Below are 18514 nucleotides of genomic sequence, written 5' to 3' on the forward strand. Positions count from 1 at the left end.
GGGTGAGGAAATCGGGACACTTTGGCGCCCGCCTCGTCCCGTTCTGTCCTCCCTCCCTGACGCTTGGGCCCCCTCTCTGTTTCAACACAGACTCTCAGACTCACAATTACAGCTCATTACCCTATCGGTGGCTGGCCCTGAGTCACGAGGGAGGGACTCTGGGCTACCCAGCCCTGTCACCTTCTCCCAGGCCACGGTATAAGGAGTAGTGGCCGGGAGGAGGCTCTGGGAAGGCAGGGGAGTCTGGGAAAGGAGAGAGAAGGCTGCGGACTTAGGGGGACAGCAGAGTAAGTCAGGGGGCAGAGCACGGAGGAGGGCACACACAGACACACGGAGGGGGAGGAAGGGCAAAGAGAAGAAAACTCAGGTGGGAAGAAGACGGGAGGGAGAGGAGTGAGGCAGAGATGAAGTCACAGGGCTCCCTGGCCTGCCTCCTGCTGGCCCTGTGCCTGGGCAGTGGGGAGGCTGGCCCACTGCTGAGAGGAGGGGAGAGTGCTGGAGCAGGTGCTGGGAAGGCCGTGGGACAGGGGGTGGGAGAGGCCATCGGAAAGGGGGTGGGAGATGCCATTAGCCATGGAGTCGAAGAGGCTGTTGGCCAAGGGTCTGGAGAGGCAGCCAGCTCCGCAACCAGGGAGGTCATGGGCCACAGCATGGGGGAAGCAGCCCGTGCCCTTGGAAACACTGCGGGTGAGGCTGGCAGGCAGGTTGAAAACATCATTCGACATGGAGGGGATGCTGTCCACAGCTCCTGGCAGGGGATGCCTGGCAGCAGCGGTGCTCAGGTGAGTAGCTGGCAGCTGGGTGTGGAAATGGGACGCTGTGGGCAGTTGGGTTGAGAATCTTGGGAATCAGTTGGAAGGATGACTGGGTCTCTTATTTGTGGCTATCTGGGGTGGCTTCCCTCCATGTGATGATGCATCCTTCTTCTACCACGCTGGGGTCTCCCTCTACCTGCCTCTGCCTATGTCCTGCTGTGCTGCCCCCCCCCCCATCAGAGAGGGGGTAAGGCACACACACTCAGTGCAGGTGTGTTGCTCTTGCAGGGAACCAACGGCCAGCCTCCATCTGGAGGCCATGGCATCTTTGGCTCCCAGGGTGGCTCTGGAGGCCACAGCCAGGGCAATCCTGGAGGGCCAGGGACTCCCTGGGGCCAGGGATACCCCCGAGGTTCAGAGGGAAGCTTTGGAGCCCACTCTCAGGGAGGCCCATGGGGCCAAGGAAGCAATGGAGGGTCTTTCAGCTCGGGCACCAACGCTCAGGTACAGCAACCACCCCAGCCCCGAGGCTTGCAACCTCCTGCCCTTCAAGCCCACGCTCTCCACACCTCCCTCATCTTTCTGTCCGTACCCCTCTCTGCAGGGGACTGTGGTCCAACCCGGTTACGGCTCCATGAGAGGCAGCAACTCACACACAGAGGTAAGGGGAAGAGTCAGGAAGAAGAGGGTGTCCAGGTGCATGTGACAGAAAGTAGGAGAGACGAACAGGAAAGAAAGAAGGATGGGGGTTGAGGTACAAGGCAGACTGACAGGGAAGAGATGGGTCAGGAAGAGGGGAGGGAAGGGGCACGGGCACGTGGGGAAAGAAGGCCAAGCCACAGGAAGCAGGAGAGCCTGGCCTGTGGCGATGGCTTTGACCCAAGTCTGGAAACTCACCCATCCCTGGAAACTTTCCTCCGCAGTGCACCAACCCCCCGCCATCCGGCTCAGGCGGAAGCTCCAGCAGCTCAGGGGTAAGGGGACAGGCCATCAGAGGCATTTTGCGCAGGGAGTAGACAGAATGCCGGCTCCCTCCACTGCGCACAGGAAATATGCTGGAGCCAGAGAGGGAGGCGAGGGAGGGAAGCCAACACTCCTGATGTTCTCACTCTGGTCTCTTCCTGCCCCTTAGGGAGGCAGCGGCGGAGGTGCCAGCGGAGGTGGTGGCAGCAGTTACGGGCCCAGCTGGGTGAGTTCTGCTCCTCTGCTCGCCATCCTGGGGCTCCTCAGCTCCTGCCCCCCACCTGCCTGGCCCTGCCAGGCAGGGTTCCTGACACAGCCGGGTGACGCCCCTGCACAGGTGCCTGGCCTGCGCCCGCCCGCTTGGCTCCCTTCCGCTCAGCTGCACGCGGGTGGGGATGCTCTGCCTCCTGGCTGATTCCCGCGGCCGCGGGGCGGATCTGACTAGAGAGGGCGCTGGCAGAGGGGAGAAGACAGGTGGACACAGGAAACCGGGCATCGGCCTGGGAAGCTCCCAAGAGAACGGGGGCAAGCGTGTTGCACACACGCAGAGACCAGGACACGTACGGCACTGTGGTGTAGGTGACGCCGATAAATACAGGGCACATGAGGGGTCTGGGAGGAGACCATGGCCGGGCAGCCACAGAGCGTGGCTCTCCCACAGAGGGGGCCCCACAAAGCGGGAGCGCAGTTGGCTTCCTTGGGTATCTGGGCAAGGTCTGCGGCAAGAAGAGGGAAGTAACGAGAACAAGCCCGGTCACATAAGCTGCTTTAATTTACTGTTCCTCATACTACCTGCTTTCCCTCCCAATCTAGGACCGTCCCTTAGAAAATTCTAGGAATTTTGATGAAAGCAGCTATTCAGGCTCCCAGGTAAGGACTCTCCGGGTCCCTTCTTGCTCTATCTAGGTTCCAGGAGAGGGAGGGGTGAGGAGAGGCAGGGGGTGGACCGAATGAGCCCCTAGGTACCACCGTCAAGGCTCTAAGACGTTAGGCTCCAGAGGCCTTTTCACTTCAGGCATGTGATGGGGGGGAGAGGACAGCAGCTCAGAATCCCCAAACTGTCCCACATTTCCAAATACACTTGGCCACACCTGTCCCTTGTGCTCCGAATTACTGCCTCAGGGGCCGGCTGGCTCAAGATGGGAAGAGATGGAGGTTGGGCAGAAGGGAGTAAACAAATCATAACACCCTGGCAACTATCTGGTTCCCGCTGAGTCCCTCTAAGACGCTGTGTGGAGGGGCGCCTGGGTGGCTCAGTTGGTTAAGCGGCTGCCTTCGGCTCAGGTCATGATCCCGAGGTCCTGGGATCGAGTCCCATGTCTGGCTCCCTGCTCGGCGGAGAGCCTGCTTCTCCCTCTCCCTCTGCCTGCCTCTCTGCCTACTTGTGCTCTCTCCCCGTTAAATAAATGAATAAAATCTTTAATAATAATAAAAAAAGTTGCTGTGTGGACTCTTGCTTCCCCTCCTAGGGACACAATACCGGCTCTTCCTGGGGTAGCAATGGTGGCTCTTCCTCCGGTAGCAGTGGAGGCGGAAATGGCGGTGGAAGTGGCGGCGGAAATAAACCCGGGGTGAGTGTCCGCTGAGGGCACACCTGCACAGATCGGCCTCCTTTCCCTGAAGGGGAGGGGAAAGAAGGGGTGCTACGGCCCCTCGGATGATGGGGGAGCTGGGAGAGCACCGGCCAGAGCTGAGAATGGGCTGAGGTGGGGCGGCTGCAGGCTAGCAGTGTGGGGGCTGGGATTGGTGTCTCGGTGGCAACAGAGGGAAAACTGTCTCCGTCTCTCTCACAGTGTGACAGCCCAGGGAATGAAGTCCGCATATCCGGAGGATCTGGGGGTCAGGTGAGAGCCAAACTTGGGATTGTGCCCACTCCTGCTTGGCGCCACTCCTAAGGCTAACCTCCAACCCAGCCCCGTCTGTGGGGAAGAAACCAAACGCATACTCCTACAAATATTAACAATCTCCAAAGTAATAATTGCAAATCCTTATGTGATGTGCCTCACTTTATACCGTGGATGGGGCTGTGAAAAATTACATAGAAACCAGTCCTTTTTAGAAACATAATCACTTCAAACGACCTACACCTACCTGGCCAGTGAACAGAATACCGTGACCTCTTTAATAGCATTTGGAAACTGGGTTTGGAATGGGTACACTTCCCTCCTAGTCATTCTGGAAATCTGGGCTTCCTGTCAGCACCTGCAGCACTGACAAGAGGACGTGTTATGCTAAGGTCCCCACGAATCACCTAGAGGTCTTGTGAAAATGCAGCTTCTGAGTCAGCAGGCCTGGGGTGGGGCTGAGATTTTGGTTTCTACCAGGTTCGGGCAAGGCCGATGTCCGCTGGTGTGAGCGCAGCCGATGGGGAGAAGGCTCCCTGAATATTAGGCTCCTTGGATATTAAGGATACTAACCTCTGTGGGTAGACAGGTGTTAGGAAAGCTCCCAGCTTGTAACTCTTTTCTAGTGTTTTGTGTATCAAAGTCTTAAATACGTAGTCAAATATACCAGTCTCTTCTTCTACGGTTTCTGTTCTTGAAAAGAAAAGGGCCTCAATTTTCTTCTGGAACTACTAATACATCTATACTTTCATTTTTTCTATTTAACTCTTTAATCTATCTGGGCTTTACTTTGCTGTATACAATCTAGTCCCATTCCTCAGTTCGGCTAGACTTGCCCCACACTTTGGATCAGAGCTATGTGCTCTCGAAGGGAAAACCGGATAAAAACAGAAGGGGGGACCAGCAAGGTATATAACTAAGTGCCCCCTGCACCCCCCCAGATACTTAACTGGTGTTCCCAGCCACACACACTGAATTATTTACACCACTGATGTACAACGTCACTTGTAAATACCTTCATATTTTGGGAAAGCTTCTGGGAGTTCTATTTGGTTAAACTGACTCATCTGTTCTGTGACGCTGCTTTCTTTATGGTACATTAATATCTGCCAGTACAAGTCCTCCTTTGTTGCCTGTCTTTTCCAAGTGTTTTCTCACCTATTCTTAAACACTTATTCTTCCAGATGAATTCCAAGATTATTTTGACCAGTTCCAAAAGAGAATTCCATGAGGATTTTTAGAGGAACTGTATTAAATCAGTACATAAAGGTGTAGGGATGGACCTAAGATCTAAAACAATGATCTCTGTTGCACTGTCTCATCCCTCAGGGCTCTGGAGAAGGACAGGGAGGCTCCGGCAGCTATGGTGATATCAGGGTAAGGAGATGACCGGCCTTGAGAGTAGAGACTGGTGGCGGGAGATGGGATGGAGGTCAACTTTGCAGTAGCAATGCTAACAGTGCAGATAGTCCCGCACGGCAGGCTGGTCTTGATCTTACCTCGGGGAATTCATCTCAGTCCCAGGAAAGTGGGACTCAAGAGGCACCTCCCTCTAACTTAGGAGGAGAGGAACCAGGTGACTTCTGTGCCACTTAGTCTCCTGCTGACTCTCTAGCCAGCATCCCCTTTCTGACCAATTCAACACATCTGCCCAGACTGTGTCCCGCAGTCTGAATCAGTTCAGTCCAACAGTCTGGCTGGCTTCTGCCTCAAAATCAGGGGACAATTCAGATACTTTTGTGGCAAAGGCCCTTCCTGTTGGATTTTGGGCAGTTTGCAGAAGTGAATATAAAGAGATGGTTATGTCGCCAGTAAGTATTGTAAGTGAGCAATAACCCAATCCACAGGAAGTTGAAAGAAGATTTTCCAGGGAGAAGAGCCTCTCTTGGGGCTCTGGGAAGTCTTCTGCTATGTTCGTGCCTCAGTCCCCTGATTCAGGAGCCCCTGGCCCACATCCTGCTTGCCTACCCTCTCATCCTGCATGTTACCTGCTTCCTCAGCGACTCTTCTCCATTTTCTCTCTCCGCAGGAAATAAGCAAAGAGGGCAGTCGCCTGGTTGGGGGCCCCGGAGACAATTATCAGGTGAGCAGGGATGGCTTTAGGAGAAGGGGTGGTAGAGTGTGGGGACAGAAGGCTAAGGGACGGCGAAAAGAAACAGAAGCCTCAGTATCTTCTTGCAAGCTGCTCTCTGTGGTGAGTGACCACCAGGAGACCAGACAGGGGTCTGGAATCCCTGTCTCCTTGGTTCATCCATTCTCTCCCTTCTTCAAACTGTGATCCTCACTGTGTATTATCACTGCGAGGGGAAACATAGCCAAAAGTAACAGGAGAATGGTCAAGGGGCTATTTTTGGAAACCATACTTAAGAAGTGTTGAGAAGTGGAAAGCAGTGACCTCTGAGTTAGAAGATGGGGGTTCAGAGGACAGCTGTCCCACCTGTCATCTGTGCATCTTCAGGCAGGGCAGTTGACCTGAGCCCGGGCCTCCTCTTGGGTAAAATGGGAACGGCAAAACCTACCTTGCTTAACCCCACAGTTACTGCAGAGCTTTTTGCACCATAACCAGAGCAAGGTGGCTCAGGATCTGGACACTGGAGTCTGACAAGGAGACAGACTGTGAGGCACGCTGCTGGACAGCTCTGAGTTTGCCTCCCTCATCTGTCAAGTGGAGATGTCTCCTGTGGAGACACAGGAAATGTGGCCGGATAAGGCACTGTGCTAGGTGCATGGTGGGGCTGATTACACATTAGCTCCCAGCAGCATTTTGGGGACAGGCTCTGGGGGAGGCAGAACAGGAATATGATTCACGGGACTGGGCAGGGTAATTCTAGGAATAAGTGGCAAATCATTCCAAGAAGGTGGCAAATCATTCCAAGAAGGTGGGATTTCCTAGCTGCTGTGTGAAAAAGGAGAGGAGGTAGCTTTACACAGAGTACACAGAGCTTGAGCAAAGGCAGAGATGGTGGGCAGGAGCAGGCTGATAGGTGGCATGCCTGACAGGAGGCACAGGGCTTGAACAGTAGTCCCCCCTTCCTACCCAGTGGCAAAGGGTCCAGCGGAAGAGGTGACACTGTCAGTGGGATCAATACCTTGGTGACTGGAGGCATTACCCCACCTTTGGCCGGGACCATGGTGTCAAGCAATCCCTGCCTCCCCTCCTGACCCCCAGAGCTTCTGCCCCTGCCTTTCGCTCACAGGGTGAGTTCCTACTCTCATCCCCTTTCTCTTCGGTTCCTTAGAACTCTCAGACGTCTCCTGGGCTCTTCAACTTTGACACTTTCTGGAAGGTGAGTTCATGCAAGATCTCTCTGCTCACTCTTTGGAAAAGCAAAGCTCTGGCCCTCTGCCCTTTAGGCTGAAGTCCTCTTTCCAGAAGGACCGAACACCAGTGATGGCCCCTGACCTCTTGCCCGGAGGCCCTGAGCCAACATTACATTACAACTCAATTTGCCATTTTCCATCTTTTTTTTTTTTTTTAATCTCTGCAGAATTTTAAATCCAAGCTGGGTTTCATTAACTGGGATGCCATAAACAAGGTAAGGGCTGGAAGGCCGTACCATTCGCTCTCTGTGGGAGAGGGAAGCAGAAGAAAGCTAACTGCTAACCCCCCGACTGGGGAGCCGGGGAACACAATGGTGGCGCTGGAAGGGCGTTTTGTCCAGTGCTTAAAAAAAGGACAAAAAGAGGAAGGAGGCAGAGCTGAGAAGAGGGGGTGGTTTGGAAACAGCTGGGAGTCCAGGATGAGGAAGGAATGGGCCTCTTTCATGTCTCAGTGTGCAGACTGAGCAGGCGTGAACCTCAGCTTCTCCAACGAGACCTGGAAGGTTAAGGGGAGAGTGAGGAGGCCTAGTCCTCAGGAAACCAGAGAGGTAGCAGAGGCAGGGTAGGGGGCAGGACTGAACAGTCAGGAGGAGCTCAAGGTCCCCAGGAGGACTGACGCTGGGAGAGAAGGGAAAGGAAGCGATTATGTGCCCGGTGCCGGCTGCGTGCCAGGCGTTCTGGACCCTGGGCGTGCATAAGTTTAGGAGGCACTCGGGGCCCAGAACCCCTCTCTCCTTCCCCCCCACCCCCCCATGTTCAGGGGAACCCCTGGCCAGGCTGATTTGACACCTAAATAGCAGACGCACCTCCAGAGCAGAGGCAGACCAACAGCACGAACAAACACCAAAGGCAGAAGTTGCAATTGACGGCCCACTGATGTGCTTTGTTTGATCCATTTGTTTTTTTAATTTTAAAGACACTATGAATCAGTTGCCAAAGTTTAAAAACTGAGAGGTTTTATAAAACACTCGGAATTCTGGCTTCTCTTGAAAAATGAGGCAATGCGGGGCCCTCTTTCCTCCAGCTCAAGCTCCTCTGACAGACAAGAGCTGACTAGCGGCTGCTTCTCTCCAGGAGCCACAGGCCGCTGCCCGGCACAGTCACCCCAGCAGCTGGGCTTCGGACCCTTACCGTAAAAGGAGGAAGACAAGGCTCCCTGCCCTCTAAAACTTGTGGGGGAGACAAGGTGGTGGTAGACAGGGAGGTGAAGAGAAAGCCCTACCCTCAGGCAAGGCCAAGTCTGCAACTTGGGGAAGAAGGTGGGAGAGTAAAAGTGCAGCGCGGTGCAGGTTTGGATGAACTAAAGGAGCCAAATGGACTGTTTCTGCTTTATTTTTATTTTAAAGATTGTATTTATGTATTTGTCAGAGAGAGAGCACTCACAAGCAGGGGGAGCGTCAGGCAGAGGGAGAGCAGGCTTCCCGCTGAGCAGGGAGCCCATGCGGGATTCGATCCCAGGACCCTGAGATCTTGACCCGAGTGGAAGGCAGACATTTAACCAACTGAGCCACCTAGGTGCCCCGACTGTTTCTGTTTTAGAGAGAATGGTCTCTGGTAGGCGCGAGGCTCCTTACCATGGAGCTGGGGTAGACGAGGCCCCAGAGCACGAGGAACTTAGGGTCAGAGGCACAGACTGATACTTCCTGGGGGCCAGGAAGGCAGTGGACATTCTTGCACATCTGGGGGGAGGGGCAGTAAAGGGAGCGCTCACAGTTAGGCAGGATCCATTTGGGGCAGCTCCCCCAGGAGCAGATCTAGGAAGGGGGGGGCAGGCCAGAGATGGGCAGAGAGGAGAACAGAAGGCCCATCGTCTTCACAGGGAGGGAGCTGAGCACTGGGGCCAGAATGAGCAGGGACAACAGGGAGACTATACGTAACAGTTCTTGGCAAGTGTGAGGTGTTCCATCCCAAACTGGAATATCTGGATTTGGCTGGATGACAGCCACGGGCAAAATGATCCCTGCAGATTTCAGGAGCAGAGGCCTAATCCACCCCTGACTTGGCCAATTAGGCCCTGAATTCTTATTCCTTGAGCTCCCTCTTAGAACTTATTTCTTTGCCCAGGACCAGAGGAGCTTTCGCACCCCGTGACCTCCAGACAAGGAGCTACCAGATGGATGGGAACCCCCCCACCCCTTCTTAAAACCCCACTACCCCACCACTAATCTCAACCCTTACCCTTGAAATAAACCGTAGCTGCCCCACACTTCTGGTCTCTGCTCTTTCTTATGTCTCCATGGTTGTTCCAGGGGGGTTTGGAAGGATCAACCGCAGCCCCATAGCTTTGGCAAAGGGGCTGGGGGTGGAAGGGCAGGTAAGAAGGCGGGAAGCCCTGGGGGCAGGTCCCGGTCCCGGGGTTTGGCTGCAGTGAGGTTCTGCCAGAGGCTGGGGAAGCAGGGAGAGTGAAGAGTGTGGTGTGTGGGGGGGGAAGGGGGGCTGGTTAGCAGCTCCAGAGATCTAATCTCTCTCCCTCTGCTTCCCCTGCCAGGAGCCAGGGTATTTATTCCACAGCAAAAAGCAGTTTCCTGGTGTCTCTAAAAGACACCCAGCTTCTCCCCAAACCTTAGGCACGATTACATTCTGAAGGCTGAGCGATGGTGGTATCAGGAATAGGGGTGTAGGTGAGCAAGGGGCCGGGCTTCCTGCTCACCTGCACCCTGCCTTTCCTCTACAGGGCCAAGTCCCACGCCCCAGCACACGCGCCCTGCTCTACTTCAGCCGACTCTGGGAGGTAGGAGAACCCTCACTTTTCAGAGGACTGGGGATCTGGTCATCTGTCCCTCTCCCCACCTCCTCAAGCTCCAGCCCACCTGTCACAAAATTCGCCCTCTTTTCATTTTTGAGATGGGTAATCGCACCCGAATACCATCAGAAGTGCTAACACCCTCAACCTCTGGTATGCTTATCTTCATCTAACCCCAAACCACACCCAGGCACCAAAACCCATTCTTGCACATGAGCTTGAAACTTTCCAACAAGTTGCCACACTCCCCGCTCTGAGGCCCACTCATGTCTTCTCCTCCCGCTAGGATTTCAAACACAACACCCCTTTCCTGAACTGGAAAGCCATTATTGAGGTAAGAGTGGCAGAACCTCTCGTTTTGGGATCAGGAAGTCCAAATCTGGGGACATGGGACCTGGGCTCTTGGCAGTGGCTTGCATTCAGTCCCTGTTGCTTACCTTCCCTGCTGAGAGAGGGTGCCTCCCTCCCTTCCCACTCTTCTCCCTTTCTGCAACACTAAGTGGGGGTGGGGTAGGAGAGAGGAGCCAGTGAGTCACTAGAGAAGGAGTAGGGTGGGCAGTCCTCCCTAGGATAAAAGCTGAAGCCAAGGGCTGGGGCCTCCACAGGCATAGGAACATGAAGCCGGCCACTGTCTCTGCTCTGCTGCTGGTCCTGCTGGGCGTGGCCTGGCTCAGGGGGAGCCTCAGCTGGGTGGGTACGGCAGGGTGAGCAGGGGGAGGGGACACGAGATGGGGAAGAGAGGGGCCTGGAGCTGGGGTGAACTCTGAGAACTGGGAAAGGGGTGTTAGGGAGGAAGGCTGAAAGGAAACAGGAGGCATGAGGGGAGCAGGTCAGGCCATGGTTAAGCGTGAGCAGGTACAGAAGGTCTGAATATCTGGGTTCTGGGAAGGAGGGGTCCTGCAGAAGGCCACATCTTAATTCTTCATGGCCAGTGGCCTTTGGGCACTGACGCAAAGGTTGCCCACTCACTCATCTGTGTGGACCAGGCACATGAGGCTGGACAGGTGGGGCCACGCAAAGGGGGAGGTCAGGGCCCTCCAGGTGCGTGTTGTCATGCACTCATGAATAACCAGTGTGGCCATGTCGTCTGATGGAAATCTGATTTTTAACTGTTCACAACTGATTTGATTTAAAAATGCAGGCCAAGCAAAAAAATACCCGGAGGCCTGTGGTCAAGCAGTTTGTGACCTCAGTGTTAGGGCTAAGAGTGGGGCTAAAATTCAATGGGAGTTAAGTCAGAGTTAGGAGGAACATCCTAACCCTGTGTGTATGTGTGTGTGTGGGGGGGTGAGGGTGGGGGTTCCAAGTGGAGAAGGGATGGTCGCAGAAGCTGAACTCTCCTGCTGCTGCTAATTTTCCACTTGCCCTGACTGGGGGTGGGGGTGGGGGGAGATGGCCCATGCACCGGTGCTGTGTCTCACGTGGCTTGATGGGCTTTCTTGCAGTTCTCCCCTTTCTCTCTCTCCTTCGGCCCAGTGCCAATCTAATCACTTCACTTTGCCTGTTTGCTGAGGATAACAGGCCATCCTTCCAGGAACCCTATGGGAACAGTGTTTGTGAACAGGAATTATAGGGCTAAGGAGGGAGCAGGGTTTGGTGTCAGCAGAAGGTGGGTTGGGGCTGAGGTGCCGTGTCTGCCCCAAGGGAGCCGTGTGGGCATCGCTCACTTGCCATTCCTGCTCAGTCCCAGGCCGGCCTGCCGAAGCTCCAGATGCACGGCTGGGGGTGGGGGTGCCTCGCTCCCCAAAACTGAGTGTAGAAATCTGTCCTGCATCTATCGGGGTCATCAGTGTCCTCCAGGCTCACTGCCTTCTCTGGAGGCAGTGCTGATCCTGGACCATGGAGAGGGGTGCGGTGGGGTGTGTGGGTGCTGGTGCTCCTATGGGAGGGCAGAGCCTAGGCAGCAGGCTGCTGGAGCCCCGCGAGTCTGGCAGGGCCCTAAGGACCTTGGACAAGGACACCCTCACAGCAGCTCTCTCCCTTCCAGGGTGCTGATGCGTCCTCGCTCCAGAAGAGGTCGGGCAGTGCCAGTCAGGTGAGTCGCTCTGCCCTCAGACTGCCCTTGATGGCCCCAGGTCCCTCTCGGTCTGGTTCTCAGGGCTGGCCAATCTGAAATTTGCTTTCCTCCACACCCCCATTCTGTTGTTCTCTCAGTCTGGCTCGGGATGGCAAGAGGTGGCCGCTGTGACTTCTAAGGTAAGACATCTGCCACCTGACCACCTGAATCAAACCTCACTCATTTCCTTGGTCTCCTGCCTTCATCTCCCGAGTAACACTCGAGGAGCCGGGAGAGGTACCAGGGAAGGGGGAAGAAGGGCCATTTGGATTGGGACTGTAAGTGAGGTGAGACTGTGGGCTCTGGCTGGCGGAAGGAAGATTCTATGGAAAAAAATGCATGACATGTGGAGGGAAGGCGGGGGCTTAGAGACAGGTCTGGCCCAGGCCAGGAGCCAGGATATTTATTCCACAGCAAAATGCCCTCATCCTTTCTCTTCTACCAACACCCTCCTCCCCCCGCCCCCTGGCTTTTTCCCACAGAACACCTATAACCAGCAGGCGTACCCTACTCCCTCTGGTGGGCAGAACGCAGCCAAGATCCCCTCTAAGGTAAGACTCCAACTGCCCTGTTTCCCCACTGGGGTCTCTGCATGGGGGGTGAGGGAGGGAGGCTTTCCCGGCCAGGCTTAGCTGAGGCTGAATCCTGTTCATTTTGAAAGTCATGTCTCGCCCCCTGTGTAGGGAGACTCGGGCTCCCTGAGAGCCATCTGGAAGTGGAGGGTGGGAGGTTCAAGGTTCTCCACACCCACCCACTCAGAAAAGGTTACAAGGGGGCAGCAGCTGTGTCACATGCCCTGGAGGAAACTGGGAACCAACATCCTCTCAAAGAGTGATATACAGCTCCAAAAAAACTCACATGACACACAGCAAAACTAGCAGCCTTCCCATGTAGTAGTGTCTGTTCTCTCCACCTCTTTAACTGCTGACTTTCGTGGGGGGTGGGGGTGGGGGGGAGGGCGAGAGGGGGGCACACTAACACTTAGGGGAGGCTTGCCCAGAAACTTGTGGTTGGTGGGGAAATTAATGCTTCGTTCCACAGAGGAGATAACAGAAACAAAACAGAACAAAACAACTCTGCGACTTGTTTCGTTCAGTTGCAAAGAAAGCAATCTTATAAATTCAGTAAATGAACATGCTAAATACTAATTATGCTGGTGAAGAAAAAACAGGTGCTATTTCCCTCCATCTCTCAGAACAAGGAAGCCCCTAGCCTCAGGGACAGGACTTTCTGCTGAGAGATCAGGAGTCACCTCCTGACTGGAAGCCGGTAAAGAAGCAGTTAATGCTGCCCGTGGGTATCCGCTCGCCAATGGTTGGTGGCCAATTTCTACCCATCCACCTAGCAGGCAGAAGGACACCTATCTACCTGTCTACCTTCTGTTCACTCTACTTGGCCAGTGTGTGCTCATCTTGGGTAAATGTACTTAGGATGATAAATCTGCTTTGAAAGAAAGTCCGTGGGCTGCATGTCCACAGTGAGACCCAAGGACTTCCAAGATAATCTGGGTCTGAGCCTGCCTCTGGGCCCCGAAGACATGGCAGAGGTCACTGTAGCCCCACATCACCTCCTCTGATCTCTTTCCAGGGGGGAGCCATGCCTTCTTCCTCGGTGAGTAGTGGGGCAGAGAAAATCTGGCTCCTGAGAGAAGGGGTCTGGGGCTAGAGGGTGTGCAGGGCCAGGGCCATGGCCATGGCCACTCAGACGTTCTCCCTGTCCTGCAGGCTTCCCGGGCGCGCCCTGGCCTGCTGCAGTGGGTGAAGTTCTGGTAGGTGAGTGTCAGAGTGAGCGGTGCAAGCCTGCATCCAGGAGCTGAGGCACAGCCACCCCAGGGGCAGGGCTGGGATCTTGGCATTCGCTTTGCTTTGGGTGGATGTTCTGAAGGCATCGAGAAGGAGACCCCCCAGCATGGGGCGTGGAGAAAGGCTCATCAGGAAATGACCGAGGACACTCGGAAAGCCTCTGAGCGCTGAGTGAAGGCCTGCCAGAGGCGGGGCCGTGCAGGGACAGCCATAAGGGGAGGTGGAGGAGAGGGACGTGACAGAAGGGTCTGGGGGGAACTGCAGAGAAAGGCTCAGAGGCAGGAAGAAGTGAGTTGTCAGTGGGGAAGGGGCAACAGATAAACTTGGCAAAACCACAAAATCTGTTTCAGGGAGAAGCAAGGGTAAGGGGATGCGCAGGTGAAACAGGGAGGACACCAAAAAACTGGGAGCTTAGAGGCTGGATGAAAGGGTACCCGGTTTAAACACATTCAGGGGCAGCCACATTCTACTGTTTGCTCTTTCTTTTCTTCTAGAAAATTATTTCCAATCATAACTGAGGCCCTGAACAACATCAGCCATCAAGGAGCGCACCTGTGCCCCGCCCCCAACTCTCTCCCTGTGTCGGGCCTGGTCTGGGTGCTGACACCTGTTTTTTCCAGGTTGAACCTGATCTGTCTGTCCCTCGTTTCTTCCAGCTGCACTGGGGGGTCTCCTTGCCCAGAAACCTCATCGGCTAAACCTGCCACTTTCTTCACCTACTCTGTTTTGTGACCTGAAGTCACTGTGACAGTTCTTCAGGAGAAGCTTCCTACTTTGGGGTTTCTTTGTGGAAATAAAACATGAATCTTATTTCCTTAAGATTTCTCATGCCGTGTTCTTTCACGTTATCCTCATGGCCCGGATCAGGGAGAATGGAAGTGATCTAGGGGCAGATAATTTGCCTTCCTGCTGAGAGTGGTATACCAAATGGGGGACCGAGAGAGGTTAAGACCTGGGTGGTCCTGACAAGCAGTAGCTAGCTGATCTCACTGTGCCTCAGTTTCTCCATCTGTAAAACATCATCTTGGCCCAGCCTGCATCTGAATGCCATGCTCCCGGAGCTGAGGCACTCAAAGGTGTTTTGCTAGCCTGAAAAGGCAACAGGAAGTCATTCACCTCAGGAGGTGGCAGTAAAGAGGCTTTTCAAGGGAGGAGGCCAGTCCCAGAGGGTCAGGAAGGGGGCAAGAACAGGGGCCAGGGGCTAGCAGAGCACATGCCTCAGCCTTGTAAACACACAGTGGTATGGATGAGGCCATGTGCTTAGGAAGTTGTGGGTAAGTGGATCATACCCAACCCAGTGCCTTATCGTATGCAGTGGCTCCGTGTCTCCGGGATGCAGAGGGGGTGGCATAAACTTCTACTCCATTAATGTGCCAAGGAAACAGGCAGGGGTTCTTGGCACAGGCCGAGGCCAGGCTTATCCCAAGCGTAGGAACTCTGCAGGCAGGCCTGGAGAGTCTGCACTTAAGAGTCTCTGAGTCAAAGTCCCATCAAGGCCATATCATGTGCCCAAATTAGGGAGTCCTCACCATCATCCCCGACATCCCTGTAGGGACCCAGGAAGTAAAAGGAGAACAGGAAGCACCCTCTTAGTGTAGGTGACTCCCTCGGAGACTCTAAGTTCCCTGAGGGCACAGCTCCTGTTTGCCTTGGTCATCGCTCCATCCATCCCCAGCACTGACCACAGGGCCTGACAAAGGGTGGGCCTCAAATGGTTGATGAATAAGTGAAAAAAACAAAAAACAAAAAACAACCTGGTCCAAAATGAACTCGGGGGAACTGTCTTGATCAAACCCGTCTGGGTGAGAGAAAGATGAAGACTATTCCTTTGCTCTGCCTCCTACTCTCACTTTTGTCCTTGAATTGGGGCTACTGCTTTGGAGACATACCTCATTTTATCGTGCTTTGCTCTATTGCATTTTGCAGATATTAACGTCTTTTACAAACTGAAGCTTTGTGGCAAACCTGCATCAAGCAAGTCTATTGGGACCAGTTTTCCAATAGTATTTGCTCACTTCACGTCTCTTGTGTTACATTTTGGTAATTCTCTCAGTATTTCCAACTTTTTCATTGTTATTACATTTGTTATGGTGATCTGTGATCCCTGATCTTTGATGTTACTATTGTAATTATTGTGGGGCACCACAAACTACACCCATATAAGACAGCAAACTTAATCCATAAATGTGTGTGTTGACTGCTCCACTGACTGGCCGTTCTCCCATCTCTCCCTCTCCTTGGGCCTCTCTATTCCCTGAGACAACAATATTGAAATTAGGCCAACTGGCGTGCCTGGGTGGTGCAGTCAGTTAAGTGTCCAACTCTTGATTTTTGGCTTGGGTCCTGATCTCAGGGTCGTGGGATCGAGCCCCATGTTGGCCTCCACGCTCCGCAAGGAGTCTGTTTGGGATTCTCTCTCCCTCTCTCCCTCCCCTACTCGGGAATAAAGAAATAAATCTTAAAAAAAAGAAAAGAGGGGCGCCTGGGTGGCTCAGTCGTTAAGCATCTGCCTTCGGCTCAGGTCATGATCCCGGGGTCCTGGGATCGAGCCCCGCATCGGGCTCCCTGCTTGGCGGGAAGCCTGCTTCTCCCTCTCCCGCTCCCCCTGTTTGTGTTCCCTCTCTCGCTGTCTCTCTCTCTCTCTCTCTGTCAAATAAATAAATAAAATCTTTAAAAAAAAAAAAAAGAAAAGAAATTAGGCCAATTTATAGTCCTACACTGGCCTCTTAAGTGTTCAAGTGAGAGGAAGAGTCGCATGTCTCTCACTTTAAATCAAAAGCTAGAAATGACTGAGCCTGGGGAGGAAAGCGTGTGGAAGGCTGAGCAGGCTGGCAGCTAGCCTCCTGCTCCAGCTGGCTGTTTGTGAGGGCAAAAGAAAAGTCCTTGAAGGAAATGAAAAGTGCTACTTTAGTAAGCACATGATTGATCAGAAAGCCAACAGCCTTGGTGCCGATGCGGAGAAAATTTCTGTGGTCCGGACAGAAGTTCAAACCAGCTACAACATTCTCTTAAGCCAAAGCCTGATCCAGAGCCAGGCCCTGACTCTCTTCAATTCTGTGAAGGCTGAGAGAGGTGGGGGAGGTGCAGAAGGAAAGCTGGAAGCCAGCAGAGGTGGGCTCATGAGGTTTAAGGAAAGAAGCCGTCTTCATGACATTAAAAAAAAAATCACAAGGTGAAGCAGCAAGTGCCGATGTAGAAGCTGCAGCCAGTGACCCAGAAGATCTAGCTAAGGTCATTCCTGAAGGACTTGAGCAACAGATTTTCAATATAGATGAAACAGCCTTCTATTGGAAGGAGATGCCGTCTAGGACTTGGAAAACTGGCGAGAAGTCACGCCTGGCTTCATAGCTTCAAAGCACAGGCTGACTCTCTTATTAGGGGAGAATGCTGTTGGTAACTAAGTTGAAGCCACTGCTCATTGACCATTCTAAAAATCCTAGGGCCTGAAAGAATTATGCTAAATCTACTCCGCCTGGGCTTTATACATGGAATAACAAAACCTGGATGACAGCGCATCTGTTTACAACATGGCCTACTGAATATTTTAAGCCCACTGCTGAGACCTACTGCTCAGAAAAAAGGGATTCCTTTTAAAATGTTACTGCTCACGGACAATGCACCTGGTCATCCAGGAGCTCTGATGGAGATGGACAGTGAGATTCATGTTTTCATGCCTGCTGACACAACATCCATTCTACAGCCCATGGATCAAGGAGTCATTGTGACTTTCAAGCCTTATTATTTAAGAAATACATTTTGTGAGGCGGGCCGGAAGTGGGCCGGGGCCCCGCAGGCGAGATGAAGTGGGCAGTGGACGAGATGTTCCCTGAGGGCGCCGGGCCCTACGGGGACCTGGACGAGGCAGGAAGCAGCATGGGGCTCCTGATGGACTTGGCAGCCAATGAGAAGGCAGTTCATGCAGACTTTTTCAATGATTTTGAAGATCTGTTTGATGATGATGATATCGAGGGAGACGCCGTCCGGCGGTGCATGTGCTCATGTGTGTTACGAGGTGGTGTGGCGGAGTTCCTCACAGGACAATTTCAGATGGTCCTAAAGAACTCGTGGATGTTACTTGAAATTAGGAGATGGTTAACCAAGAAAGAGAAGGATGGTTTTAACTATCTGCATGAGGCCCGCTTATCTCTGAATGTGACCAACTTTTGTCCTTCAATTAAAAAGCGATGCCATCAAAAAAAAAAAAAAAAAGAAATACATTTTGTAAGGCAATAGCTGCCATAGTGGTTCCTCTGATGGATCTGGGCAAAACAAATTAAAAACCTTTTGGAAGAGATTCACTGTTGTAGATACCATTAAGAATATCTGTGATTCATGAGAAGAGGTCAAAATATGAACATGCCCAGGGGTTTGGAAGAAGCTGATTCCAAGCCTTGTAGATGACTTTGAGGGGCTCAGGACTTCAGTGGAGGAAGTCACTGCAGATGTGGTGGAAACAGCAAGAGAACTCAAATTAGAGGTAAAGCCTGAGCATGGGACTGAATTGCTGTGATCTCATGATCAAACTGAAGGGATGAGGAGCTGCTGCTTATGAATGAGCAAAGAAAGCGGTTTCTTGAGTTGGAATCAACTCCTGGTGAAGATGCTGTGAAGATCGTTGTAATGGCAACAAAAGATTTAGACTACGAGACAGACTTAGTTGATAAAGCAGCAGCAGAATTTGAGAGGCCTGACTCCAGTTCTGAAGGAAGTTCTACTGTGGGTAAAATGCTATCCAAAGGCATCACATATTACAGAGAAGCTGTTCATGAAAGGAAGAGTCAATTGATGCAGCAAAGTTCAGTTTGTCTTAAGAAACTGCCACAGTCCCCCCAGCCTTCAGCAACCATGACCCTGATCAGTCAGTAGCCATGGACATTGAGGCAAGACCCTCCACAGCAAAAAGATCACACTTTGCTGAAAGCTCACTTGATAGTTAGCATCCTTTAGCAATAAAGTGTTTTTTAAAATTAAGATATGTATGTTTTTTTTTAAGGCATAATGCTATTGCAAACTTACTAGACTACAGTATA

The 18514-nt window shown here is 53.0% G+C and overlaps 1 protein-coding gene across 1 annotated transcript; it reads left to right on the top strand.

The window, feature by feature from the left end:
* The first annotated feature begins 262 nt into the window (after window positions 1-262).
* DMKN (dermokine) lies at window positions 263-14305 on the top strand. The gene is made up of 20 exons (XM_073885325.1): window positions 263-782; window positions 1044-1259; window positions 1360-1416; window positions 1679-1729; window positions 1888-1944; window positions 2532-2588; window positions 3188-3289; window positions 3512-3562; window positions 4892-4939; window positions 5592-5645; window positions 6802-6849; window positions 7051-7098; window positions 9558-9614; window positions 9913-9960; window positions 11614-11661; window positions 11781-11822; window positions 12165-12233; window positions 13270-13293; window positions 13407-13454; window positions 13979-14305. Exons 1-19 carry the CDS (start codon window positions 405-407, stop codon window positions 13452-13454), a joined length of 1503 nt encoding a protein of 500 aa, XP_073741426.1. The 5' UTR covers window positions 263-404; the 3' UTR covers window positions 13979-14305.
* Window positions 14306-18514: the final 4209 nt, after the last annotated feature.

The sequence above is a fragment of the Callorhinus ursinus genome, unplaced genomic scaffold, assembly GCF_003265705.2.
Source record: "Callorhinus ursinus isolate GAN/ISIS: 27379988/994484 unplaced genomic scaffold, GSC_fseal_2.0 scaffold61, whole genome shotgun sequence".
In the NCBI taxonomy this organism is placed as follows: Eukaryota; Metazoa; Chordata; class Mammalia; order Carnivora; family Otariidae; genus Callorhinus; species Callorhinus ursinus.

Bases quoted from the DNA above. Each gene is read 5' to 3' on its own strand.
- DMKN (XM_073885325.1), top strand. From the start codon at position 405: ATGAAGTCACAGGGCTCCCTGGCCTGCCTCCTGCTGGCCCTGTGCCTG. The intron at 1,260-1,359 runs GTACAGCAACCA...CCCTCTCTGCAG, and splicing joins GCTCGGGCACCAACGCTCAG to GGGACTGTGGTCCAACCCGG. The intron at 3,290-3,511 runs GTGAGTGTCCGC...TCTCTCTCACAG, and splicing joins GCGGCGGAAATAAACCCGGG to TGTGACAGCCCAGGGAATGA.